Genomic DNA, 27,906 nt, shown 5'->3' on the forward strand with positions numbered 1-27,906 from the left:
TCCCCGCGAACCGGAGGGCGCTGGGCTGAGCACCCAGCAAGGCGGCCCCCGCGAGCGCCGGAGCCCCCGGCGGGCGGCCCTAGTCCCGGCATCTCGCCGGCGTGTCTCCCGTTCACACGCGCCTCTCGGTCAGCCCCGCAGCCGCAGCCCCCAGCGCCTCCCGGCCCTCCCTCTGGCCAAGCGGGGTGGCGGGAAGCGCTGCAGCGGGGCTTGGCCCGGAGCCGCGGGCAAAGGGGAGGTTGGTCCGGCCCCCGGTGGCGCCTCCCCGGTTCCCTGCCTACCTCCGGCTCGTGCCAGCGCCCCGGAGGCTTACTCCTGCGTCGCCAGGATGTCCCCAGCCCCGCCCTCACCCCTTCCTATCAGGATCCGTCCGTCCCACGCCCCTTTTGGGGTGTGTTCCCCCACACCCTTATTTTTCCCTTGCGAGCATCGGAGGGAGAAGCAGGCGGGCGCTCTTTGTCTCTGACCCCGGCGAGGCTGACCAGACCGGTCAGGTCCCCGCCGCACCGCCTCCTCTCGGCGCGGCCAGGTGGTCCTTCGGCTGCTGCTATCGCCGCCGCTTCTCCTCCTCCTCCTCGCAGGCACGCCGGCGGGCCGGTCCCCAGTCCTCGGCAGGTGGGTAGATCCGATGCTCGCTTTCCACAGGGCGCCCCGTCCTTCCCCTCCTTCATCTCGGCGTCCTCCGCGGCCCCGCGTTCCCACCCTCCCCATCCAGGGCGCTGCTCTGGTGCTCTTTCTTCCCGCCCGGACCACCCGCAGCAGCCCAGCTACCCTGACACTTGCGGTCCGGTCACAGTCACGTTGTAGCCCCAGCAACTCTGAATAGTGGGAATATAGTGTGCTTAACAACCCCCCCCCCCCACACACACACACTCACTTTCCCCTTCTTCCAGGCATTTCCAAGATCTGGATGCAGTCCCAAAGGATTGGCAGCTGGTATTTATAATTAGGACCCTTTTACTTGATTTTACTACTCCTATTCTCCTCGTTTCCTTGTCTTAGAAAGCCCTTGTCCTTCCCTTGGCTTCCGGCTGCTTTTATGTGCTCGTAAGCCCTCTCCACCAGCCTGGGGGAGAAAGAACCAACAAACCACCCACTTTGGGATGCATGCAGCAGTATTCTAACCTGAAATCCATCTTGCCATGACTGCAATCCGCAGGCTGCAGCCCTCTGCGCTCTTCCCTGGGGGTAACTCCTGCTGAAGTCAGTATAAGATGGTGCTATTAATATTTTTCTCCTCCCCAAGCCTCTCCCTCTGCTCGTTGTTTTTTCCTGCTGTAGAATGGATGCCCCTTTCCTGCATCATTCAGCCATAGCCACTTCTTGTAAGGCTGCACCTGCCTGGAGCGAGGCCAGCCTCAAGAAGCCCATCCATCCGCTTGTGTTTTTCAGCGTGCTCCTCCCTGCAGCCCTTAGAGTTGCCTCTTTCATCCCAGTCCCTAAAAGCAAACAGTTGGGGGATGCCCCTTACAGTATTTCAGATATTTTCATCCTGCAGCCATTAGTGGAAGTCGTTTTTGGAAAGCTGTGGTGGTGTAGGTGGTGAGGATGATGATTTTTTCCCCTTTTTCTGGCATAGCAAGCAGCCTAATGGCAAAGCCCAAGCCGTGTGCTTGCTGTTGTTTCCTTAGTGAAATGTCCTTGAGTATGAGACATGGGTGTGTGTGTGCGAGTGAGGGTGCAAAAGGTGGGGAGTGGTATTGTGAAGGAAGTCGCTTGTACCCCCTTGCAGGACTTTCTTTCTAAGGATGGGCTCCCAAGTGTCAGAAAAAGAGGAAAACAGCTTCCTTTAATTTGAGTTATTTTTGTTCTTAGGAACAACTGGCAGAGAATAAGTGGCTTTAGATGCCACCCCTGGAGTGGCTGCTAAGTATTCTCCTTCTGACCCCACCCACTGAGGATCAGAAGAGAATTCCCAATGTCCAACCGTCAATCAAGTTCCAAAGCTACCATCAAGCATTTTCCAGAGATCCACAGTGGGCCAGAGCTTTGCCCCAGCTCCACTAAGACAGGATGAAACTATTTTCAGGTTTCTTCCAGCGGCTTTCCAAATGCTGGCAACATCCAGATGTGTTGGGACTGCAGCTCCCAGAATTCCTAGCTGGTGTGGCCATTGCTGAGAATTTTGAGAGATCAAATCCACACACCTGGAGGTGGCCGGGGCTGGGACAGGCTGCCATGGAACATGGCTCTTGAGAACTCTAGGTTTGCAGCAACAATCAAATCCTGGTGCCAAGGGGCTTGGAGTCTATGAAAACGGACCCCAGGAAGCAAGAGGGAAATGGGTAGAAATGGAGGGTGGAAATGGAGGTAGGGATAAATGGGAAAAAACTTGTTGCTGCAATTGCTGTGTAAGCTATGGGAATATCTTTTCATTAAAATAGAGAGAATATTTTTGTGCTTATAATTTTGCCTGTCCATTTGTCCACTTTGTTATGTTGCCAGCCTGCAGCACTGAACACAGGGAAGAATTTCCCTTGCCCACACCCTTTCTTTGTTCTCTGATTGTGGGAGTGTAATTTTTTTTAAAAATAGGGATATATGGAATAAACTCAGCACAGTATGCTGATTTTCTCATTGGGGAAAAAAGGGATGTTTCTGTACACACATGGCTGCATGTATTTTTTTAAAAATTTCATAGTTCATGGTTAGAAGATGGGTTGGAGTTCCAAACCTCTTATCTTCTCCAAGGTTGCCTTTGGATTCCATAATCTTCCAAGATTATGAAGGTTGCTCGACCATATTTTTTTATGAAAATCAAGACACCCAGGGTGATGGCCGTTTCATTCTAGCTGATGTCCAAACTCTTCAATAAGTTTAAAAAGAGAGAAAGAAAAGGAAAAGTTGCCACAGGCTTGTGCCCACTTTCTGAACAGAGGGAAGATGAGAAAGAGAGAGGAACAAAAGGGAAGATAAAATTGAAAAGGAAAGAGAGAAAGAGAGAAAGGGTGATCTTCAAGGATTGGGGAGGCAGAACATTGAGAGGTATGTTGGGAAGTCTGGGGCAAAAGGTTTCGGCTTCATCCATGTCCATCTGTGTGTGACTGCAGTATTTAGTCGTTTCTCAACCTTGGCAACTTTAAGATGTGTGGACTTCAACTCCCAGAATTCCCCAGCCAGCATGGCTGGCTGAGGAATTCTGGAAGTTGAAGTCCACACATCTTAAAGTTGCCGAGGTTGAGAAACAGTGATCTAGTCTTTACTGAGCAGCTGAGATCATCACAAATGCCAGACCACCAACTTTTCATTTTTCAGCCCAATCTTTTTCAGTTGCGTGTCTTTATACCTGCAGATACCGGTCATCAGAGACTGGTCCTGGTAGGCATGTACATCACTTTGGCTTTGCACTCAGTTCCTGGCAGACCAATGTTTGAATCCCATTGAAAAGCCTTATGAAGGTCCTGTGTCTGTGGTGCTGATTTACATGAGCCCATCACTGTGTGCTCCAGGCAGTGATGTGGAGGGGAAAATGTTCTGTTTCTAAAAATGCAGTCTTTCATCAAATTAACTAATAAGCTAATGAACTGATGAGGTACCAGTCAAAGTAGCAATTTCAAATTTGTGATTCAAGTTTAAAAAACAAACAAACCAAGCTGCTGGCTGGGTTCATCAAGGATTCAGTGAAACAGCATTAATGAAGCAGGGCTGAGCAGCCTAAAGCCAACCAAGCATTTTGTACTGTAATGCCCACAGTACGTTGCTGTGGACAGTGCTGAGTGCGACTGATGGGAATTGAAGCTCAAACATCTGGACAGCCCCAGGTTGCTTAATCTTTGTGTGCGGTACAGCAGTCATAAGTGCAGAAAACACATCTGTGCCCATGGGAAATGGTCATTTAAACCTGCCATAGTAGATCTGCCAAGATGTCCGCCTCTTGTTTTTTATGGTCATATCTTGGATATTGTAACTGACGTATGGTTTTCTGTCTGGCAGGCTGAGAGCGAAGTGTGACTCTCCATAAAGCACCATATATGCGGAAGTTCTTGGACGCTGCAAGGTATGTTTTGTCCTTAACACTGAAGAAACCACCAGATGCTGGAGCTTTCCAAAAAGAAAAAAGAGATGTACTGAATTTATGGACAAAGCTTCTCTTTTAATAGGCGTAGGATCTCTGTTTATTGTCCTCCATGTTTCCTGTACCTATAAGCCCTGTCGTTGAAAGCCAGTCATGAGCAAGACCCATATAAAGTAATGAAACAAATTAATCACAACGCTTTTAAGTTTCATTGCTTTGCCTGGCACTTAATTATGATCAGCCTCAGCTGAATTAGTATTATCTAGAAGCCTCAACTATTGCGACTGCATGACATACTAAACCAGGATTAGAGTTAACCATGGTTAAGGCACTTGCTTAATGAACTTGCCCCAAATTACACATCAAACTGTGCCAGAATGTGATTTGACCATGTCCTTTTAATCAATATTGTTTCTGTTATGTTGATTTCTCAAAAACACTTTTAAAACCTACCATGGGGTGATTATAGCCAGAGCCTTTGCACGTGGGATGGGAAAGCTGGTTGTTCCCCTGCCCTTTTATTTTCAAAACAAAGTCAATGTGTGATTGTAAAGCAATTCCAAAGAATAATAAGAGGGAGCAGCAGAAACACAGCTCTGCAGCAAGTCTTGTTCCTTGTTTGGTATCCTTGGAGGAATAATGGCTGCTTAATCATAAATTAGCCAATAATGTTGGTTTGGATAACATGCCTGTCTGTGGTTCACATAAGATAATCATAAAACGATCTGTTATTACAGATAGGAGTTAAGGTGCTCCTTAACCATACTCTAAATTTAGGCAATGAGCTGAGCTAATGTGCAGGCTAGTTTACTTTGTCATGTGAACTGGGTCAATGCCTCTGTCTAATTTTGCTTTTTACAACCCTGCAGATAATTTCAAAAGTATATTGTGCAATCAAAATAAATTACCAAGGGAAAAACCAGGGCCCACAAATGACTGGGATTATTTGAGATTGGCAGAGTTCAGAGCTTTAAACATTGCATATGTTTGCTTTTCGGCATAGCGTCTAGGGACTTTTAAAGCTGAGGTAATGCGTTCCTGGAAATTGCTTTTTTTCACTTAAAAAAAACCCAACAACTAAATCTGAGTGCAGTTTTGTAGATTGGAAGTGGGTTTAGTATCTCCAGTCTCTCCAATGAAGTGGATTAGTCATTTTTCTCAGAGACTTGGCTGGGCTTTATTATGATAGCTCAGAGGGATGTTCTTGTATGGGAAATAGGAAGTAGTATAATATATTCTGCCATGACCTGTACAAAAGGCGGCATTTCAATCAATCCATGTGACAAGCCCTGAACCACTTCTTTTCTGGAATTAATATATAAAATAATAAGTGATCTGTTGTTAAGTATCTACACAATCACTTGCAGAGAAATCTGACTCAGAGACTGTTCATTCTGTAATGATCTCTTCTCTGCCTTCTACTTCTCTTGAAATTTCCTTAATTTGGAATTCCAAGCTGTGGTTGTACAAATCCCAGGTCTTCTAGGGCAGTGTTTCTCAACCTTGGCAACTTGAAGATGTGTGGACCAACTCCTATGCTGGCCTTAGTGCAAATTTAGGAGCATTAGGAGCATTCTGGAGGAAGCACATTTTGAAGCTATCATCATCATCATCATCATCATCATCATCATCTTCATCTTCATCTTCATCTTCATCTTCATCTTCATCTTCATCTTCATCATCATCTCTGAGTCAGTGTTGATTCCTGGTGACTCCCTGGACTAGTCCCTGCAGTTTTCTTGGCAAGGATTTTTGGAAGTGGTTTGCCATTGCCTCCTTCCTAGGGCTGAGAGAGAGTGACTGGCCCAAGGTCACCCAGCTGGCTTTGTGCCTAAGGGGGGACTAGAACTCACGGTCTCCCAGTTTCTAGCATGGTGCCTTAACCACTACACCAAACTGGCTGTATTATAACCCTATCATCATTCAACTAGTAATAGTTTAAAAAATAAATACTGTACAATATTTAAAAATTATCTCCAGCTTTGTTAAGATGAAAACTAGTTAGCTTCTTGGTTTTCCCACCTACTGTGGATTTTGTGTATTTCTGCTATGATTGGAGATAGAATTGATTTCAACAGGTGGATTTTAATATTTTTTAAGCTGGATCAACTCTCGTATTTATTTATTTATTTATTGTATTTTTATACTGCCCATCTCAAAATAACTCTGGGCGGTTTACAAAAGATTTTGAACAATAGCAATGGAATATAAATTTAAAAGATTATTTATTTGTTTGTTTGTTTGTTTTTCAAATTTCTATCACTGCCCATCTGCCCCAAAAAGGGGGACTCTGGGTGGTTTACAATAAAATTAACACTTAAAACCATAAAACCCATAAAATACAATACAAACAGCCAATGATAAATAGAAAATAAAATAGATGTGAAATCCAAGCAGCGATAAGATCTCATTCAGTGAAGAGGGCTCTACGGTGCCAGCCACCCCCAGGAAGAACTATTGCCCTTCCATCCCAGGCGAGGCGGCAGAACCAGGTCTTCAAATTCTTCCGGAAGGCCGGGAGCAAAGGGGCCTGTCTCACCTCCGGGGATAGAATGTTCCAGAGGGCGGGTGCCACTGCAGAGAAGGCCTGCCTCTTGTTATGCTTATTATGCTTGTTTCTTCCTTAAGTGAATCCTTAGGCAAGACCAAGGGTAACATGACCCAATATTAGTGCCTTAGAATACCTAATTTACACATCCATAACATTCTTCCGTGTTCAGTTTCAGAAAGTGTCATAGTTTGGACATTTGCATTCTTCCTTTGCTTTCTTTATCATCTTGCTGGATGAAGTGTTCTTAAGAAATTGAAAGCTTTGGCATTATTTATGAATTGGAGTCAACCTAATATGGCTAATGCCTTAATGTGGATTTTTCTTTTACAATAATGGAGAAAAATTTCAGAAGGGAAAGGCTAAAGAGGAAAAGACTAAATCCTATCCTTGTTGGAACCCATGCAAGTTGTCAAATAAAAAAAAGAAAAAGAAAATCTCATCATGTTTAAAATGCAAATGGTAGGGATCGCATGCTGTCATGGTTATCTGCCCTTTCTTCAACAGTTTTATTAATGACTTGGAGGAAGAGGTGGAAGCTATGCTTATCATATCCGCAGTTGACACAAAATCCAGTTGGATAGCTAACATTTTAGAAAGCAGAAATAAAATCCGAGCAAAGTCTTGATAAACGAGCTGGAAATAGCAGAATGCAATTTAAGACTTCATTTCCTTCATAAAACAAAAGAAAGCAAATGTGTAGGTATAAAAGGGAGAAAGGAGAATACTTGGCTTGGTGGTTCTTGTAAAGAAGTTATTCCCATAATAGTTAATTATAAGCTGAATATGAGTCAACAGTGTGAAGTGGCTGCAAAAATGCAGAGCCGATTTTTAGCCGCATGAATGGAAGTAGAGTATAGTTTACAAATCATAGGAATTAATTGTTCCACTTTATTCTGGATTGGTGTGCCCTCAGCTACTGTATCTTGTCCGGTTCTGGACATCACACTTTTAAGAAGGATTCAGAGATTTTGGAACAGGTTCAGAAAGGACAACAGGTATAATCAGGGGACTAGAAGCTACTGTAAGTGCTGTGAAGAGAGCTTGTAGGACCTGGGGATGATTAGCCTCAAAAAGAGAGGATGGAGTGGGGAGAAGATGGCACTCTTCAATTATCTGAAAAGATGTCACCCAGAAGAAGATCAAGACCTATTCTTTTAGTTCCAGAAGAATAGATTTCAGAAGACAGATTCCAATTGAGTGTTAGAAGAAAGTATTCCTACAATAAGAATGGTTCAACTATGGAACCAGTTTCTACAGGCATGATGGGCTTCCCTTCATTAGATGCGTTCAAGCACTGCAGGGGTTGCTTCAATTTGGATTCCTGCACTGAGCTGTGGGGTGAACTCAATGGCCTAAATGCCCCTCACTAAGATTCTGTGTTCAAATGACTACGCATGATCTAGTCTAGTCATTGTTGGAGAACATAAATGCTGCTAATCTTCCCAATCAAAAATGTATTTGACCTGACATGATGACATGACTTTCAAACAAGTGTCATTCTGCAGTGAGATGGTCATGTCAGAGACTATGAGCTCATGTCACCAGCTACATATTTGAATCTGATAGTTTATGGCATCTTCCTTGTGTTCCATGTTGCCAGAGCACACAAGAAATGGTCTCAGCATCTCTGCGTAGACTTGCCTGAACTCCAAAACTAAGCAGGGTCTGGCCTGACCTCTGCAGTGCTTTCTATTGCAGGGCTCCTCAACCTTGGCAACTCTAAGCTGTGCGGACTTCAACTCCCAGAATTCCCCAGCCAGCAAAGCTTTGCTGGCTGGGGAATTCTGGGAGTTGAAGCCTGCACAGCTTAGAGTTGCCAGGGTTGAGGAGCCCTGTTCTATTGGATTCCAAAAAGTTGCAGAGAGCAACCTTGCAATCCTGGAAACCAGATGTCTACTTTAAAGAAGTGCAGGTAGATGCTATGTGTTCTTGAAATACATTTTCCAAAGCACTGCTGACCCTCCTTGTTAGTACTCACATGGGAACCAGGAACTCCCTAGAGTTAGAAGTTCAGAAACATCCCAGAAGGCGGTTATGGAAAAACATTTCTGTACTGTGGCTAAAAAAACAATGTGGACATGTTCACAAAGTCACCAGGAGTCAAGCTTTATTCAAAGGAGACTATTTTTTTTATAAGGAATGGGGGTGACATGCAACCCCATTGAAACTCAGAATGGAAAGCATGGCATTAATTGGATAGAACTATGTTTTAAAAATGGATTATTGCATTTCTCTGCTCCATTTAATCAATGTGTATGGAGCTCTCCTCTGATTTTTATCCTCACAACTGCTTAAATGAGGTGGGTTGGGCTGAGAGGGAGTGATTGACTCTCGTACAGACTTGAACCAAATCCAACACTTTTTCTATTCTGACCTGTGCTGATATGTCCTGTAAAGATTATTTTTCAGGCATTGCCTCCTTTTCAAAGGGACAAGCCTGTCTGACCTAATGATATTCCTGCATTAAACAACTCTCCTGTGTCAGAGAGAATTCCAGAACCCTCTTCTGAAATCTGCCATTTATTGCAGAATGTCACTACAGCAGACTGATTGATTCTGGGATTTTCAAACAATTCTGTTCCTCCAAGGAAAAGTTTCTGGAGCCTGGGACTGATACAAAATGGCTCATTGCTTCTTCTATCATCAGCCTGGTGCATTGCAGCTCTTGCTTCAGACATTTTCATGGCTACTGCTTTTGCATGTGTCAAATGGAGAGTATTTTGGAAATTCGACAGAGCAGAATTAAGCTGAAACCTTGATCTCTGGCGTGGAGTTGCAAAGTGGGCTCAGCCATCCATCCTAATTCCTATAATCCTGGTGTAATAGCTGGTTGCTATGTTTCCATGATTTTCTGACATGAGACATTTGCTAAGGCAAGCAAGAAGGTCCTGAGGCTAAGAATGGAGTTGAAAATGCATGCCTTAGAATAATAATATTATTGATTTGTGGCACTGGATGGGTCTGAAAACGTAGAAATTTTTTATTGTCTTGTAGCTGCTACTAATTAGTATCAAGATTGCAGCATTGCAGTGGTGAATGTTAAAATATACCCCTATTTCTAAGGCAGGTGCTACTGGAAAGATGCTTGCAACTCTTCCTGACATACTTAAAGCAACCTCTATATGTGCAAATGAATTATGAAGGTGACTCTAGGCTTGCAGTAGGAGAAATTAATCCCTAGAGATGACAAAGTGCTGGGATGCGCCCCATATTAAATAGCTTTCTGTAGAGGGAAGTATATGAGGCACTGGCATTGCTAGGTTTCCCAGCATAATTGCTTTTAATATATAAACTAAATCGAAAAATAGTCAAAGTACAGAAATGAAAAGATAATAGGGAAAAAACTGAAAAGAGAGAGAGAAGTTGAAATAAATGTATGTAAAATAGAAAGCTGAGATCTTAAACAACCAGTTAAACTCTGATCACCCAGAGCAATGCTAAGCAGGCTTCCCACACTATCCGTAGAAGGCCAGTTCATATGTAGATAATGAAGACATGTCTTCGAGATTCTAAAACATAGGAGCCAATGTCCCAGCGTTAGAATATTATACTTCTGATATACTGTATAGAAATTGAAACCCAATTCTTATTACACATTCTCTGGGTGTCCAGTGAACTCATACACACAATCTTTTGTTACATTAATTGCATCTTAATGTGGGCCCATTGGTTTAGGCTCCTAATTTAACATTCTTTAAAACGTGAACCCTTACGTTTGCTAAAACAGGATCTTTACCGTGCGTGCATTGACGGCTGTGATCTGGGCTGTAATTTTGGGGGTGAAGAAGCTTGTAACATATGCCAATGAGTAATCCTGATTTTATTTTAGAAAATCATTAGTCATCTTAAGGCTGTTGCCTTAAGAATAGAGATGCGCATTGAAGAATGCCTTCTGAGAAGTCTGTATCCCATGTATCAGTGCATTAAACAACAAATGAGATGGGCAACATCTATCTGTACCATGCCAGGTCATACTTGGAGTTGTTTCTCACTGCCCAGAGTCATTTGTTGAGATGGGCGGTGAAGAAATGTGATAAATAAATAACTGAGCTTTTTTTTTAAAGCTGCATGTTGAAAATGCAGTACCAGGGGCTGACCTGGATTTCCTAATTTGCTAGTTTTCATAGAGCAGGGAAGCAGTTATATTGAGGATCACTCAATGCTGTGTCCAAGCTGTGGCCTGAAATAGCTTAGTCTGGTCAAAGGTCCACCATCTAATTAGATCTACTCTGTTTAAACTCTAGGCCTGTGTGTGAGGACAGTCCTCTTCAGATCCTATCATATTATCAAGGCAATATTGAACTAGGCCACAAGAGGAATATTTTTTCAGCAGCTGCCACACTGCCTTGGTTATTTATTTATTTTATGTATTGGTCCTATTTAGAAGGTTGCCCCACTCCCAAAAAACTCCATGAAGAGTTACACCCCAACCCACACTTGTCTGTACATTGTTTTCCTAGTCTCTATAGAATTAACTTATGCTGCTTGATTGAAATCCCTCCTTGCCTCTCCCAGTCATGAGGCCTAATGATTAGGGAGCTAAATACTACTCCTTTTGCTTATATCTTTGTTTATTAATTGACATTAATTGATATCATACTGCAATCTTAAATAGACTCTTGGCAGCTTTCAAAAGAAGACAATAACGTCATAATACAAGATAAAAGTACAATACTTGTAATTCCCTAAACACTATCTCAAAAAGCTCTGTTTTCAGGTCTTTCTGGAAGGTGGACGCTGGGGCTAAGGTCATTCCAGAGAGCCAACCCCTTATGGAAAAACAACGCCTCCAGGCTTCAGCATCCCATCTCCTAAAAATGGGTGAACAAAGTGGTTGGGCCAATTCCAGTAGAGAAATATAGTCTGGCAGGTCACCCAATGGTGAACAATAAAGTTCTTTATAGGTTAAAAGCAGCCCTGTAAATTGCATTTCATTGTATCTATTTTCCACATTGCAGCATCCACCTCTCTTGTGGCTACCCACCCCATTTTGGATGGAGGAAGGTTACAGGTGCAAAAAGCTGTGGACCCACTTTCTCCTCAGGTTTAATTTCATCCTTGCACACTCAGACAAGAAGCAGTGCAATTGGTGTGCCAGCTTTCCAGACTGCCTCGTGATGGCCCACCTTGAACCCAAGCAGAGGGCAGAGAGGCCTAAAAATGCCACTGAAGCCACAAGGGATAAGTTGGTGCCATCACGGCCTCAGCCAAACAGAAGGTCCGGCCGATGCTTTCCATGTGAGTCAGCCTACAATGAAGGCTGAGGTCCAGATGTGACCTCCCCGTATTCTTAGATTGCTTCCCTTTGTAACTCTGCTGATTTTGTGACTCCAGGTGATGTATAAAAGACCATCATTAAGGTGCCCTTTATTTATCATAATGGGAGGGTGTAGGTTCCATAAAAAGTCAAGTACCATACAGTTTTTTAAAAAATAAAATTCCACAAGGCCATTATAAGTGGGAACTGTAGAATGGTTTTTCCCTGGCTTCATCCCATAATTCTGCTGTAGAGTTTCCAGGCCAAGGACCACATTTGGTCACAATGGAAACATGAAAAAGTGATAGATAATCCCACAATAGGAAATTCAAAGCTGCAAAATTGAAGTTTGGCATTTCAGCATTACTCAGTGATGCTGAAGTTAAGCTCAGATAGTGATTTCTTAACCAGGAAGTTAGGGTGGGACAGAAATTGCTGTCTTATCTGTGGTGGCATCTTTCCTAGAGTTGAGTAACAGCTTCAATTAATTATCTTAGATAATATGAAAGTACTGAGGATTGGGGTGGAAGGAACTGGGGAAAATAGGATTATGAGGTTGACCTGTGCCTTGTTTGGACATCAGGCTTGGAAATTACTCAGAGAAAACAAAAACAGTGCTCATTTTTCCAGGTAACAAATTTATGTTGGCATACAGCCTGCATGATACAGGTGAAGGAAGGTGAGTCTTAGATTTCCTTGAGGTCTGTTCAGTCTGATGTTGACTGTTGGGTTCGTAAGAAACCAATGAAGGTGTTGGTGAATCAAACTGGTTGTGAATCTTTCCCAATATCCTGCTATTTCTTATTTTCATCAATTCCTATATTGGTTCGGTCTTTAAGAGAGTCATCACTTTACATTACTGGGGCTGTCTTCTGGCTGTACCTATAGAAACACTCCATTATTTGAAAAACATAATTACTGTTCATGCTTCTGCGTACTTGCATTGATAATGCAATCACGTTCAATTAGTTTTTTTCTCATTTTAGAATTGCTACTTCATGTTTTAGGGCTTTTTCCATTTAGTTTCTACTCTCTGAAATCAATTACCTCTTGACTGCTTTCTGGAGTCTTATCTACAGATATTTTAAAAGATCCTTTAAAACACTTCTTTTCACAGCACCCTTTAAAATCTTATCTCTCTTTCTATTTGCTATAGATTTATACTAAAGTTGTGGTAATACTAGAAATTGTATACACTGATTGTTATACTGTATTGGGAAATGTCTTAACCTGGTTGTTTTATTATTTTATTTGTATATTAGTTTATACTGTATATAATTTTGATTTACTGCACTTAGTTATAAGCACATACTAAATAAAACTTCTGCTACTACTACTTGAAAGGGGTTGCCAGTAAGAAAAACAACATGAATATAAGCTGCATGGAAAAAAAAAAACCCTCTCTATAGTAGTTTTGCAAAGAAAGGAGTGTTACCTGAGTCCATGAAACAAAACAAAGGCCAGTCTATGGATTTTACATATGTGTAATCATTACAGTTTATGTAAAATATGCTTTGAATGTTGGAATCTACATTTCATTATAACATTTTTCAACCATGACCTAATATCACATTTGTCATGGCCAACTTGTCCATAGTTTGTTTGGAAGGAGAAGAATGTAGAGGTGATCTAGGAATTCATCTGGACTTCTATTAATGGGTTCACTCTAAACTTGCTATAAGGAGATCTTAGAATCTCATAGTTTTGGAGACTATAAAAACTAGAAGCATTATCTTTATATAAAGAGTTATCCTTGTTTGAAGGGCGGGTAACATGGGGAAGCAATTTTAAACCATTCACTTGCTTGCCTAGTAGCAAATAACTTAGTTGGATATATAGCTATGTTCACCCAGCACACTTAACCTGCTTACTGAATTAAATCATTTTCTAGATTTGCATAATATATTAAACTGACAACTAAACAAATGAGTTGGATTTGCACAAGTGTACCTAAGCAACAAAAAACTCTAACCAAGGTTTAAACAAAACAAGATTATCGTATTAGGTAATGTAGTCTCTAGGTTTTTAACCGGTGAACAAATTAGATGCATGGTATGAGTAGCTGCACTCTCACCTTCTGGATGCTGCAGAATTACCATGGCACCAAGTCAACATGCATCAATGAGTTGATAATCTTTCCCTGTGTTGGGAAGTGTCCCTTTCATATCTTTTCCCAATATTTATATCATTTATATTTTAAATGGTTCTGGGATGCCAGTTAAAAATTCCTAGGTGATGGTGCTTCTCTGTCCCAGTTCTTGGGAGTGGAAGAGGTCCTGATAACGGATAGAATATGGGGTCCAAATCAGGTTTGAGCAACCAGATCATGATGCTTTGTTCCACTCATTTTTTATTTAACCTACTTGCATTTCCTTATCTGAACAGAATCAGATAGGATCATGTTGCTCCAGAGAAGAAAAGGAGATCCAAATGGAAGAAGTTGGGTGAAGAGTTCCACCTCCAGATTCTATATGGGCAACACCATATTTGTGCTTAGTAAAAAAAAAAAGATGTCTTCAGCAAATAAATCTGTTAACTTCCATTCTACCCACAGCTTAGTTCACTTCCTGTTTTCTTCTTCTTTTTTTCAGGCATGGATGGGAAGAAATGCAGTGTATGGATGTTCTTACCTCTTGTCTTGACATTGTTTACCTCAGCAGGACTGTGGATTGTGTACGTAAGCTCTACTGAATTATTGTTGTTATACAAGTCAAGTCTAAGAGTCACAACATGTTTCAAGAAGAAACAGCATTTTATCCAAGGAAGATTATAATAATCCAACATCTCTCTTGGAATGCTCTGTTTCTTTCAGCACAACTTTCCTTGTATGAGGCAAGACAGTTGCACAATACATTTGTCTGGAAGTGTTTTCAGTCAAGATTCCGTGATCATTATAGACACTTATTTTTCATGAGGCTGCTGTGTCTCTTTCCCCAGTTTGTTTGTTTATATTTTTGCAGTACTTATGCAAAATTAGGGTTTTGTAAGCTTGCCAGTGTTTCTCTGTTGTGTACTATCCTTGAACAGTGTTGCCTTGCCAAACATAAACAATGCCACTGATAAAAACCATGCACACACATGCAAGAAATTAAGCACCTATGTCTGCAATTCAAATGTGATGGTAATCTGCATAGTTATGCAACATAAGCAAATCTGCAAAACTTGTCCTGTTCTGCATTGTTTAATTTGCAATTTTTATCTTGTGTAATATTTTATTTGGGTATGGTTTGCAGAACCATAGGCAGAAGATCTAAATCTCATTTCCTATCACAAAATGTCAGCAGATGTTATTACCGACCTGTTTTCCCGAGATGGCTAGATATTTTAAGTGGAAACAAATGAACAAAGAAATTAAAAGGAAGCAGTGGGTCTGTTCCTATGAAGTGCTACGCCACAAGGACACCCTACCATGAGAGACATCCAACCCCCCCCCCCCCACAAACAACTGCATCAGCCATCAGAACAGTAATTGTGTTGGGTTTTTCTGTAATGTCCTGTGAGTTCACTTACGCCACACACTGTTGTTAGAAGCATTGCCAGGCACCATTTCATCACTGGGCACAGGATAGGAAAGCTAATCCTGCCTCAGTTTTTTAAATTATTCACTCCTTCCTCCCCATACCAACATACTCTCACCTGTGGGGAATTTTGGCTCTAGTACTCCTGGGTTCTGGGTGAGCTAAAAATGGAAGAGGCCCTCATGTTGAGGGTGCTACTTGGCCACTGCATATGCTAGACCAGTGTTTCTCAGCCTCAGCAACGTTAAGATGTGAGGACTTCAACTCCCACAATTATGGGAATTGAAGTCCACACATCTTAACGTTGCTGAGGTTGAGAAACACTGGTCTAGACTGATTTCCTGACTCCTCTCCAGGAACTCAACGTTTTGTGCTTTAGGGCTGTTGCTTTGATTTCTACAACCCCTTCCTTGAATATCTAACCAGGCCTGATGCTGCTTAACTTCCAGCCTCAGACAAGGTTAGCCAGGCACCACTATCTGCTAAGAGTAAAGGCTCCTTAACAGTAAATTATAACTTATTCTGTGTTTGATTGTCACAGGAAGTGATGGCTTGTCCAGTCAAGCCAACACGATGGCTGTCCCTGACATGTGAACATGCCATAAGATTTCAAGGAGAACATCCTATTCAAATAGGCTTGAATACGATTTATATCCTGCATCTATTGTTGAACTCAAGGTGGCATACCTAATGCTCCCTCCTTCCTATTTTCTCCACAACAAGCATCCTGTGAAGTGGGTTGGGCTGAGAGAGAGTGACTGGCCCAAAATCATCCAGCCAACTTCTATGCCTGAGAGATGATTAGAACTCACGATCTCCTGGTTTCTAATAGTGGCTCTCTGTATGTATACCTTTGACTGGAATCATAATTATAGCAATTATAGCAACTTTTCCCTGCTTAATAGGCTTTGAAAAATTGCTTGCTATGCCACTTTAACATTTTTCCTTGCAGGACTGGATTTATAGTGATCCCACCTGATCCCTTTTCAGTGGCAAGCACATGCTATGAATGGAGAAGGTTTTAGGCTGACTCCTTGGAAGTTCTCTGATTATAGGAAATCTCTCTGTCTTAGAATCTGAAGAGATCTGCCAATATTGCAGACGGTCTTGGGCTAATTGGGCCAATGGTCTGAGTATAAATTTCTGATTATATAAGGAAGAAGAGTGTCCAAAAATGGCCTTCATTAATATAGACTCATCTTAGAAAGGTGCCTCTACTATTATAACCACATTGCAGTTGACATCCTAACCTTAGCATGCTAATCCTCAGGAATTTACATACATTTAAATCCAGTGGATTCAAATGGAATCAAAGGAGGATGCTTAACAGATTCTTGGATTGTACTCAAGGTATAATGTTTGTTACTTTGAAAGGACCATGCCATACCCTTAAGCTCCATCTCTCATCATAAATCAGAGGAAATCATCTGGTGTTCTCCCCATGGTTTGGAGTTCCGCTCCCTTCAGTGCCAATTAGCATGGCCAATGGCAAGGGTTTATGGGATGTGTAGTCCAAAACATCTGGAGGGCAGCAGGTTTAAGCTCCTGCCAAAAGATACCAGTGACTCTGGCAGAAGAAAGAAATCTTGATGGCAATGCAGGACCAATTCTACTGTTGGCCAGAAGGTGTACCATCATCCTGCAAGGATTTGATGTCACAACGATACGGTAGAGCCCTACAGATCTGGCTCTGATCTGTCTGCTTTGCAGAAAGTAACCCTTCTCAACCCAGTGTTTTGGAAGATTCTGGCCCAGGATTATCTAAGGATCTTGTAGGCTGATGTCTTACTGGATTCTCTGTTAAGCTGCTTTTTCACCCAGTATATACATAGATACATATCCACCCTTTTGGGGACAGCAACATTATGCAAGGGTGGAATGAAAGTAAAAAAAAAAAGCAAGCCAAAGAAATCAGAAGCACAATATATGAAAAAAGAAAACCTATCTATAACTTCTTTACTGTACATCAACACCATTCCCTATACTATCTCCATACCTTTCCATTCCTTCCAATCATTCTTGTTTTCATGATATCCATATGCCACTTCATAAATTACCCTTGGTTCTTTAAACCTGTCATCTCTCTCTTTTTAGAGGACCTTATCAACTCCATCCAAGCACAACTTTCTTGATCTCCCCCTTCCTCTTGACCCCATCTTTCTTTCCTCACACCTGCTCCTTTCTGACCCTCTGCTGAACAATTTCTTTCCAGCTCCCAGCTCTAGTATCCCTACATACACATCCATTTTCCTTGTGAGATATAGTTTTATTAACTTTTTCTATGCTTCTGCTTTCCTATTTTGGCAGATATTTTATAGCAGTAGAGGACCACAAAATTCGTCCACTAAATGTGCCAGACAGGTAATACACTAATTTTTCTAATATTTATTATTTGGCATTTGAAGGCTCCACCAGACTTGTTTCCAAAACAGTGTTGGGTGTTTTACTCTGTGGCCATCTATAATGAAATAGAATTAGCTTCCTTTAAGCCTGGAGTGCAGTATGTAAGCCTTTTTTATCAACTCGATATTCCGGTATACACACTAATGCTTTTTATTAAGGCTGTGCAGTGCTTTGGATTCAGTTCCCAAAAGGTGTTTGAAATACACAAGTCTGTGAGGATAACCACTATCTGTATAAAGTAGCCGTGTCTTTATTTATTTTATTTTATTTTTTTATTTGATTTCTATAGCCGCCCATCTCAACAAGTGACTCTGGGCAGCTTAGAACAATAAAACCACAAAACAGTTAAAACAATTACAATTAAAACAATTAAAATACAAGATAAATACAAGATAAATATACATGGCTGCCAAGTAAGCAATGTATGGATGTTAATATAACCAAGAGGCGGGATGGGAATGGCAGTTGCATGATCCCAGGAAAAGACATGGCTGCTTTAAAAAGTTGTAGATGAGTGCTATAATTTTGCTCCCATCCGCTTTGAACAACCTTTGGGGAGCTGACTCTGAGGTATTGCACGGCCGTAGTAGAGCGCATTCATGGGCATTAGCCTATTTTCTACTAATAAGCCAATATGATGTAAACAATAGCCCAAGTGTGGTGCACCGAAAGTAGGAAAAAACAAAGCAGAGATACTCAGCTTGTTTGATTGTGCATTTGGTCACAAGCATCTCACCGTTCTGAGCCATATAGCGCAAGGGTCTTGGCTGTGAATGGTCTACTTTTTCTTCTTTGTTTTGTTTTTGAGCAGCATTCTGAGATTTACCAGTTGAGTCCAGTCACCAAATGGCAGCACAGAGAACGGTGCTGGTCTTGATTATCACTATGCCTTGTAAACCTTATACTCTCCAGTATGTAACCACTATATTAATGTAAAAATTAAAAAAAACACCCAGAAGAATGAGGTCAAGGAGAGATGGAAACCTGCTGAGGGTAGGGAGCAAGTCAGCCATTTCAGGGATGTCACCAAATAATAAAATAATCATATTGAGCCAGCAAAGATAATTACTAATAAAATTGTGCCACTAGAAGAATTGCTGTGTATGCAAAATAGCTTGAGAAAGCAAATACCATTAGCACAACTGGTAGAGGAAATAGGTATAGAGAGGCTATCGAGGTGAGTTTTAAGGGCAATCTATGAAGCCACAGCGAATAGCTTGGGTCACAAACACCTGCTGGGTTTCCTTCTTTTCCTTCTGATTCAGAACCAAAGGCCTTCTGGTCTCATTTAAACAGACATGCACATACCTGCCAAGTAGAGTAAGGAGGAGAGGCGCACATATCATTGCCCCATGCTTGGAAGGAGATGGAATTCACCCATCCTTCCTGTGTAACTCAGGGAGAGGAACAGAATTGCATGCCCCATCCCTAGTGCTGGGGTGAAGGGAAGATCATGAGAAGAACTATTTGATATATGCACTTGCACACACATCACGATGGCTCTCCATGTTGGGCAGTTGATACATATCCACACAGCTTCATTCAGGAATGGAGACCAGCTCTCGTGAGGATAGGAACGGTTGGGAGAACGTAATGGGGAAGGAGATTGGGGCATAATTTGAAGAGTAATGCACAAAAAGAATTCCATGTGGCTCCAGAGCCAGGGACTTCCAGCAATTGTTATTTAAGATAAAAAGCTTTCCCCAATCATGCATCTCCAAATATGTGGATCCTGAACTCTAGGGTCCCCCAGCACTCTAAATTGCTGAGAATTTTGAAGTAGAAGTTCACATGCCCAGGTGCCCAGATTGGAGAAGGCTGCTGTAGATTTTTTTGGTGGAGTGCAATCAGAGTTCTGTTTCATCTTGTTGGGAAGCAGATCGATTCTTTAAAACTAGGTATTTCTATGCAAAACAAGTTCAATAGCACCAAATGACTAATGCTGTCATTCTGACTTAGGTGTGATTAGTTTCCTTTTGTGTCCCACAGCAAACCAAGTTCTTTAAAGCCGCCATATATCAGGTAATAATACCATTGTCCATTCTCTTCTCTTGTCCCCTCTTCTTCTTCTTTTCCCCAATAAAGCCTGTTCTACCCTATGCATTTTTAATTGATTTGTTTACTTTTGTTGCAGGCTTAGTAGATTTACAATGAAACACATTATATTTTTGAAGTATTGCAGGTGATGTCGCTCCTGCTAGCTGTGTATTTAGCCAAGTCATGAACATGGCAGCATTTCTAGGTAGGCGTTGCATGAAGAATGTGTGGCTTCTTTTTTCACCTCTTCTAATTCACTTTAGAGAATCCCGTTTCAGCCAAATCCGTGTCATAGAGATCTAGTGAGCAGCAGCTACAAGGGCTAAATTCTCTCTGAGGTGGTAAAGTTGGGTTTGGGCTAGAAACAACTTCTCCATATCCCCCAATTATTATTGTAGAAAGGAAGTTACCATGTCTAGGAAAAAGCTAAGCTATATCTTTTTTTCCCCGGACACACCAACTTTCTTTATGCAGGGATTCTAGTCAATAACCGGCAATAGACACTACATTCCATCCCTATTTGTAGACTCACGTTATATAGGATAGGTACAGATTCCAGGCATTGCACAAAGACCTGGAATCTTTAAACTCAGAAACTAGGCACTTTTCTTGAAATTGGGCCTGCCTTACCTGTGCAAGCTAGTCAAATTTTTAATATCTCTTTGCAAATTGTTGTGAACTGGCTGCCATTTAAAATTTTCCACAAAGCTTTGGAATCACATCATATCCAAGCATTATGGATAATTAAAATAGAAGATGGAAGTGCTGCTGTCTGTCCTTAATGATAGCTTGTTGGTGGGCAATAATGTTGAGAAGAAGCCACCAAATGTTGCTTTTTCAGGGGTCCCAATCAAACCTGAAGCTTACTACCTCAGCAGGAACTAGGCCTATAAAAGATGTGTTAACTATTCCAGTAATGACCCATGAGTGCCTTCATATTCTTTTTTCATATGTTAAATTAAAAAAAACCCACCATCAGTCATTATTATTGGTTTGCATGAGACTTTTACAGATTCTATTGTTTGAGAACTCTGCATGTGTGTGAACATCACACAGTTGTGAGTGTGCATATAATAATAGCAATAATGTACCATTTATATGTAACTCTTCAAATCCTTGTCTGGGCTGCTGGTCACTCTTCCCATGTTATAGATAGGCACAAAAGATTATAGGTAATTATTTTTTACAATCCTGAGAATTGACTTTACTAAACAGTGTAAGGCAATGAACAGTATCTATAACAAGAGCCTTGTTGATGCCTTCTTACTCAAGTGTCCCCTATCGTATGTGAGGAGAAAGCAGGAACAGGCTTGATGGCCTTAACTCCATAGTCATGTCTCCTGCCGGCCTAAGTTCTCTCCGTCAAGAGTGGGACAAAAGTTCTGATGCAAGAAATTCATTTAGTGCCTCCCTGTATGGTTGAACCTGCAAGGTACTAAATCTATAGGGACCCTATAGTTCTATGGCTCCTCTGATCATCTTTTAGTAACAGGAGAAGGACCAAGGAGGAAGAGCCAGAGAACAAGGTTCCATCTAATCTTAGGACATTGAGACTAACCCTTTGCTCACGGCAGAACCTCCCCACTGCAGCTTCTGCTTGGCCACATCCTAGAGAAAGAGGCTCACTGTCTCTGAAATTAGGTCCATCGTTGAACTGCTTTTACAGTTAGGAGGTTTTCATGGATGAACGTTGAGATGTGGTAAGATTAATGGAAAATTGGTCTTTCAGTTGCTAGTGGCCAGGATTGTTCAGTGCAAGCTCTAATTTCACAGGCATCATACCTGTAGCATACAGTGTTAAGTGCAGAAACCAAGCAAAAGGAGAGTATTGTTTATTTATTTTTCTTGTAGGCTTCTCAGAAATCTTTGGCTAGCCACTGTCGAAAACAGGTTGTTGCACTAGATGGGTCCTTGGGTTGGTTGCCTTCAACTCCTGCATTAATCACCAGTTTGATAAATATAAGCATTCAGTGGTTGCATTGCCAGCATGGAAGGGTCAATGTGTACTTGGTGTTTTGCTTCAAGGGTTGCTTAGAAATCCATGATTTGGGGACTCGAATGCTTAGTCTGAAGGTGAAGCAGCTTCACTTTTAAGTATGCTTTGTGTAAACATATGGCTATCTTCGTAGAAAATGAGATGACTCTTGATATTATATTCCAGAAAAAAATAGTGCTATATTGTACATGCATTCAAAAAGAAGGAGTTCCAGCATACAAGCACTTTCAGTAAATCCCAACATGTTGGCATTCCTCAAATGACATCTCCCTCTTCTGGACAGCCATGTATACAGCGTGGATGTCTGCAGTAGGAAGCGTGTGTGTGTGTGTGTGAGAGAGAGAGAGAGAGTGTATACACCTTAGAATCTTGTGCAAGCAAAGACCTTACAGTATAATTGCTAAGATAAACAATTCTATCTATGCAAATGTCTTGTAGCAACTGAATTGGAATGATATCTTAGTTCACAGACAGGCACGCATGACCTAGTCTCGTGCAAGAAAAGACACAAGCCCCTTGCCTTTCCCCTTCTCTACTGAACTGTTGTTGCCCAACCCTACCACTTCTGAGCTGGGAGCCAGATGTCTGTATCAGGGAGTCTTTTTTTATACGTGTGAGCTTCCTGCAAAATTTAGAATCTTGGCGTTTTTACTCTGCGTACAGTGTTCCCTTCTGCAAGTGTTCAGCGACCTGTGTGTGGCCAGGAGCAGGGACAGGCCACAAAAAAATGTAAGAGAAGCGATTTGTTCTTGCTCTCTGTGGTATGGGCTACACTGCTCATATAGCAGGTTAGTTAAAGACTTGGTTAGGTCATTCTTTAGTGTATGTGAACCCAGCCCATTTGCTTAGTAAACGTGTGGTTTAGTACACTCTGTGAATGCAGAAATAGGCTGATTCAGTAACCAAGTTAAGCTTTGTGGGCAAACTCAGTCATACATTTCTAATCCCGTGGGGATGGGAGTGGGGGAACTGGTGCACGTGGCTTTACTAGTTTAGCAGTTCACAAAGTTAAAGGGAGAATCCATCTTGGGGCTGCCCAACCTCTGCCAACAGTTGTTTTGTACTAGGTGACTGTAGCTGTCCTTGTAAATGCGTCTTCACTTGGATGTTGAATGGCTTTTATTGTGGGAGTTGAAGTTGCAGGGCTGGGTCACCAATTCATTCTTTTTTTTCCAGCACTGGTTGTGGCTGTCCTCCGCTTCATTCAGCTAAAGCCAAAGGTTTTAACCCCATGGCTCAATGTCAGTGGCTTGGTGGCCTTATGCTTGGCTTCTTTTGGAATGACCCTGCTGGGCAACTTCCAGGTATTTTGTTTTCTCTTCCTTACTGGCTGGAGTCACACCCTCCACTCTGCCATAATGTCCTGTGGTTGCTTTTGGCTCAGCGTGTTGCATAAACCTAGCCACTATTTATGAATCATGGCTTGGGGCTTTGGTTGTGTGATGAACCGCATCTTCAGTTATTAATTCAGAGTCTCTCAGTTACAAGCCATCAGGGGATATGAAAAAGTTCTTTATTAATGCAGTGATCAGTTCAAGTACAAAGATCAGTCTGAAGAAAGCCTGCGTAAATGCTACTACAGGAATCTCCTCAGTACCCGCCCCTCCTTAAAATGCTGATTTCTCTCTAACATAAACATTCCTTTCTAACATCAAACAGCTCAGTCCTAGCCCCGCTTCAAATGTTGATTTCTCTCTAACAGAGAAATTCCTTTCTCACACCTAACAGCTCTCTACTTCCAGCTACAACCCCTTCTGCTAGCAAGCACTGATAACAAGCTGACTTTGAACTTATTTAGGCCGTCTAAACAATTCTACTTCTAACATACCAAATTACCACTACAACCTACTAATAAAATACTACAATACCCATCACTACAATTCAATATACTGGAAGGATGCTAAATCCTGACAGGTTGCTGCATGAAGTCAAACTATTGTGGTTTATTCAGTAAAACATAGTGAAGGGAACTATCACTTACGGCTTACAGCATGCAGAACTCTGTTTCCTGTCCCATTTAATGAATGTCCCAGCTACCTGTGAATGGCTTTCTTCTGAATCACCTGAGCCAGATTTGGTCCACTGTGCTTGGCCATGGAGGTATTTGTGTGCTTAGCAAGATCTTTTGGCTGCCACTTGTTTTGCTTCAGCAATACAAACTTCTTTTGAACTTCCTTCAGGCTTTCTGGAAAAAAAAATTGGTGGAACAATGGCAAGATCCATGCCCAGCTCTCTGGATATACCTAAGCTGCATTTGCATGGGCCAAAGTCTCGATTGGGGTCAGGCCATAAAAGTTTCTGTGCTACCTCTTTGGCTCCAGGCAGCTGTGATCATAATTCAGCAAATTTGTGACAGTGATACCTTCATAAAAAAACAAGAAATGAGCACAAGAAACAAGACTGATGGATTTACACAAGAATAGGATTCTGGTATATTAAGGGATGAAGGGCTTGGATAAAAACTTGCCAGGCCCACAAATCTGAAATCCAGCTTTTGCGGCAAGATCATAACATTTACCTAGTTTTAATAGAACAGGGTGAGCAGTTAAAATCCATAGGCAGCCTCAATCTTATTGGTGCCTACATCTTTTTCTTGGGATAAATACAAGAGATGATAAGAGGATGGAACTGCCTTAGTGGTCTCTTTTGGTCTCCTTTAGAAATGCCAGAAGAATGTCAACTTCCTTCTTTAACTCATAACTCCAAACATGTAAGAGCTATCCCACTGGAAGTTCAAGAGACAAGCAAAACACTTTTTGGGAATGGGGAGCAAAGACCTCCAGCTCTCCCAGTACTCATAGCAGAGATATTAGGGCATTCTGAGTTGAGCAATAGAAAGTGAAATCCTTAGGAAAATTTGGCTCAGTGTTTTTCACTGGATGTATCAACCAAGGTCCCCTGTTCTGTGCTCTTTTTAGCTTTCCAGTGATGAAGAAATACACAATGTTGGCACATCTTTGGCCTTTGGTTTCGGCACCCTGGCCTGTTGGATTCAGTCTGCGCTAACCCTCAAAATCGACTTGAAGAATGAAGGTAGAAAAGTTGGAATCCCACGGGTTGTCTTGTCAGCAGCGATAACCCTCTGCCTAGTCCTTTGTATCCTTTAAGTTTTTGCTTTTTTTTTTCCTAAGTGCAGACTAGTCTTTTCAAAAAACAGCTTGAATCCTGATAGGCTGTTTCTGAATTGTTTGTTGTACTGGCATAGTAATTACTGTTTGGTCCAAGCTGCATAAGCATGTATTTGACAGAACATGTCTGGCCTCTTTGACCACAAAGTCGGTGGTTACAAATCAGACTTGCCTTCTGATCAGTATCCAGTGGGGCACACGGAAAAAGAGGGCACATGCCCCCATTTCTCTTGTCATCGGCTGATTTCCCCCAACTGGCTTTCAGTGCCAGAAGGGAACCGTGCCAGGGAAAAAACAATGAAAGATCAGTATTCAAAAGGCTGACGTACAGCAGAGAGGTAAGTTCAGTTCTGTTCCTCTTTTCATGTGCTTCATTTGATGTTTGGAGAAGACCCCATTTTAAAGTCAAATGGCCTAGATTAGGGGTTTTCAAACTTTTCCAGGTTGCAACACAAAGAAGCAAAGCTCTAGTGCAAAAAAATTAGCTGCATTTGAGTTGTTGTTATTAATAATAATAATAATATTTTGCCCTTAGTCACGGTTTGAAAAACTTTGGTCTAGATATACTTTAAACATCCAGTTTACTTCTTAAAAAGACTCTTGAAATACAGGGGCTGAGATTGCACAATATGCTACGCAAAAGTCCACTCAATGAGTTTGCAGATGCTGCTATCTTATTTCACCCTGTTCATCACACATAGCTGCTTAATTAAAATCTTAGATGTACCAGGTTGTCTAAACCTGGAGTGTCCACCATTCCAGGTTTACAGAAACCAGTATTTGTGATCTACGTATTTTGATTTTGAATTCTGTTTTTCATAAACCTTAAATGACTGTCTTTAGTTTGGACAGCAGAGTAAGCTGAAGTCTTGGTCAAAGGTTATGCACTATGGGGGTGGCAGTAACATGGCAATGCTTTTGCATTCATTGACAGGACCTTGGGGTTGTACGTGTTGTGTGAATGTAGGTGTGTCCACATGGTGAAGTGCAGAGTGCAGACAGAACTCTTGTACTTTTAACAGTTTAATCATTCAATAGAAGAAATAATTTCCTAGGTATTTTTCTTAGCTTATTCCAAAGTAGGAATAAGCTGAATTCCAAGTGGAGAAGAAAAGGTTCTCCTCTAGGATAGGTATGTTTATGTGTATCTAAATTTTCATATTTTCTTTGGATTACTCTGTGAAATGTTCTCTGCCTAGAAAAGGGAGGATGGAGAATTTGCAGCCCTGAAATTGAATTCCCATTAATTCTAGCAGCAAGACTGAGTGCTGTGGAATGATGAGAATTTCAGTCAAAGAACATCTGGAGGCCAACACATTGACCACTGGAAAGTTCCTATAGCTTGAGCAAATACCCTGCAGGAAATACTGTATCATTCTGTTTATTTCTTGATGAAGTCCCTTTTTTAGGAGACCCGGAATATAGGCTTGAGCTATCGAAAGTTCCAGATCTAATGCTGTCTGCCAAAGGTTTTCAAACCTTTTCAGGCTGTGGAATCTGATAGTTGGAAAGAAAATTTTCCCAGATTGCCTGCTCGAGAGACAAAGCTCCAGGGATAGAAAATCGGCTCCGTTTGAGTGAACTTTTATTTATTTATTCCTTTTTGCCCTTAATCTGTCACATACCTCATCAGCTTCTTGTGGAATTTGAGGGTTGTGCAAAACACTATTTGAAATACCCTGTCCTAGCCACAATCAGTCTGATAGCGTATGCCTGAATTGGCCCACCCCTTGGCTTCCCGAGAAACTTAGCTTTATTGTAACATATTGACTGTCGTTTCTAATCTCTGTGTTTATGAATATATACCATGGGAAAAAACCATAAGCAGCAAGGTCTGCTTGAGTCTTAGCAGCCAAAAAAATAACATTTCCAGTTGTTTGGTTGGAATGGCCTTCTTCTCATGACTTGCAAAGTAGCAAACTGTGGCTGAATAAGCGATGCCAAATAGAGGCTGGGTTACAATTCTGCTAACTTAATAATGTTGCTTTTCATGGGACAGACGCTGGATCAATGGGCTATAGATTCTTTTTCCCAGCAGGAAGCTTATACAGCCCTGATTCGAAGAGCCATTTCAACTTTTGCTCCTGTCGCTCGGTCCGTTCCTTTGTGTTTCTGGGTATTTTCCTTGATACCCCTTCAGATTTCATTTTGATGAACGAGTTTAAGTTCCACATGCATGCATCGAGGGTACAGTGGGGAATGGTGATGTGCTTCCTATGCTTCTTTGGATCCTTCGCTGTGGAATTCAGACACTACCAGTTTGAGATCATTTGCTCCGAGTATCAAGAGAATTTCCTCAGCTTTTCTGAAAGCCTCTCTGAAGCTTCTGAGTATCAGACAGATCAGGTGTAGCCTAACCCCACGTTGACCAGGCAGAGGATGCTTGCTGCTGAATGACTGAACTCACGGCCCCTTTTGTTTACCGTGTTTTAACGTTTGTTGCTAAGTTGTCTCTGCAGTCACCCAAGCTTTCTTCCGAAGAAAGAGCAAGATGCCTCTTTGCGTGGACGTGCGAAACATTTCAAACTGAATCGCTTTCAATTTGAGCATGGAGCGTCCTGCCTCAAATACAGAACGGCTGTTCTAAGTGCAAAGCGGGATGCTGTCAAACATCCTGCAAGTCTCCTGCAAGGCTGAGCGTTGCTGGTGCATCTTCCCCAATGCTCAAAACAGCCCACTTCTTGCTTAGAACAGTTGTTGCACATTCAGGACAGGGTGCTTTGTATGCGAAATGGATCAGTTTGAAACATTTTGCCCACACTACCAATTTGCTCCTACTTTTTTTTTTTTTTGCTTAAGGCATAACACAGCATGAGATGCTGAGTCATCAGGTTTACATTTGTTTCCCATAGTTCTCCTGTGATTGGCTGCCAGAACTTAATCTTGCATTGTTACGTAAGACGTAGCAGAGATCTATGAACAACTGTCATTCATGTATGTATGTATGTGCAGCTGCACCTCGAGTGACTATGAAAGATGGATAGGAAGGGTCTTGTTACCT

The 27,906-nt window shown here is 41.7% G+C and overlaps 1 protein-coding gene across 3 annotated transcripts; it reads left to right on the forward strand.

The window, feature by feature from the left end:
* Nucleotides 1–436: 436 nt before the first annotated feature.
* On the forward strand, nucleotides 437–27,660 carry TMEM150C (transmembrane protein 150C). Of its 3 annotated transcripts, XM_063310378.1 has the most exons (10): nucleotides 437–615; nucleotides 3,934–3,997; nucleotides 11,525–11,804; nucleotides 14,415–14,496; nucleotides 17,649–17,702; nucleotides 19,734–19,766; nucleotides 19,919–19,986; nucleotides 22,954–23,081; nucleotides 24,696–24,873; nucleotides 27,046–27,660. In XM_063310378.1, the coding sequence occupies exons 3-10, from the start codon at nucleotides 11,561–11,563 to the stop codon at nucleotides 27,255–27,257; spliced, it is 999 nt and encodes a 332-aa protein (XP_063166448.1). In that variant the 5' UTR covers nucleotides 437–615; nucleotides 3,934–3,997; nucleotides 11,525–11,560; the 3' UTR covers nucleotides 27,258–27,660. The 3 variants fall into 3 exon arrangements, with proteins under 3 accessions (XP_063166448.1, XP_063166450.1, XP_063166449.1); XM_063310380.1 differs by lacking the exon at nucleotides 11,525–11,804; XM_063310379.1 differs by lacking the exons at nucleotides 437–615; nucleotides 3,934–3,997 and having other exon boundaries at nucleotides 11,183–11,804.
* The last annotated feature ends 246 nt before the right edge of the window (nucleotides 27,661–27,906 follow it).

This window comes from Candoia aspera, chromosome 8 (genome assembly GCF_035149785.1).
Source record: "Candoia aspera isolate rCanAsp1 chromosome 8, rCanAsp1.hap2, whole genome shotgun sequence".
Classification (NCBI taxonomy): domain Eukaryota; kingdom Metazoa; phylum Chordata; class Lepidosauria; order Squamata; family Boidae; genus Candoia; species Candoia aspera.

Bases quoted from the DNA above. Each gene is read 5' to 3' on its own strand.
- TMEM150C (XM_063310378.1), top strand. From the start codon at position 11,561: ATGGAGGAAGGTTACAGGTGCAAAAAGCTGTGGACCCACTTTCTCCTC. The intron at 11,805-14,414 runs GTGAGTCAGCCT...TCTTTTTTTCAG, and splicing joins GTCCGGCCGATGCTTTCCAT to GCATGGATGGGAAGAAATGC. The intron at 14,497-17,648 runs GTACGTAAGCTC...CTATTTTGGCAG, and splicing joins TCAGCAGGACTGTGGATTGT to ATATTTTATAGCAGTAGAGG.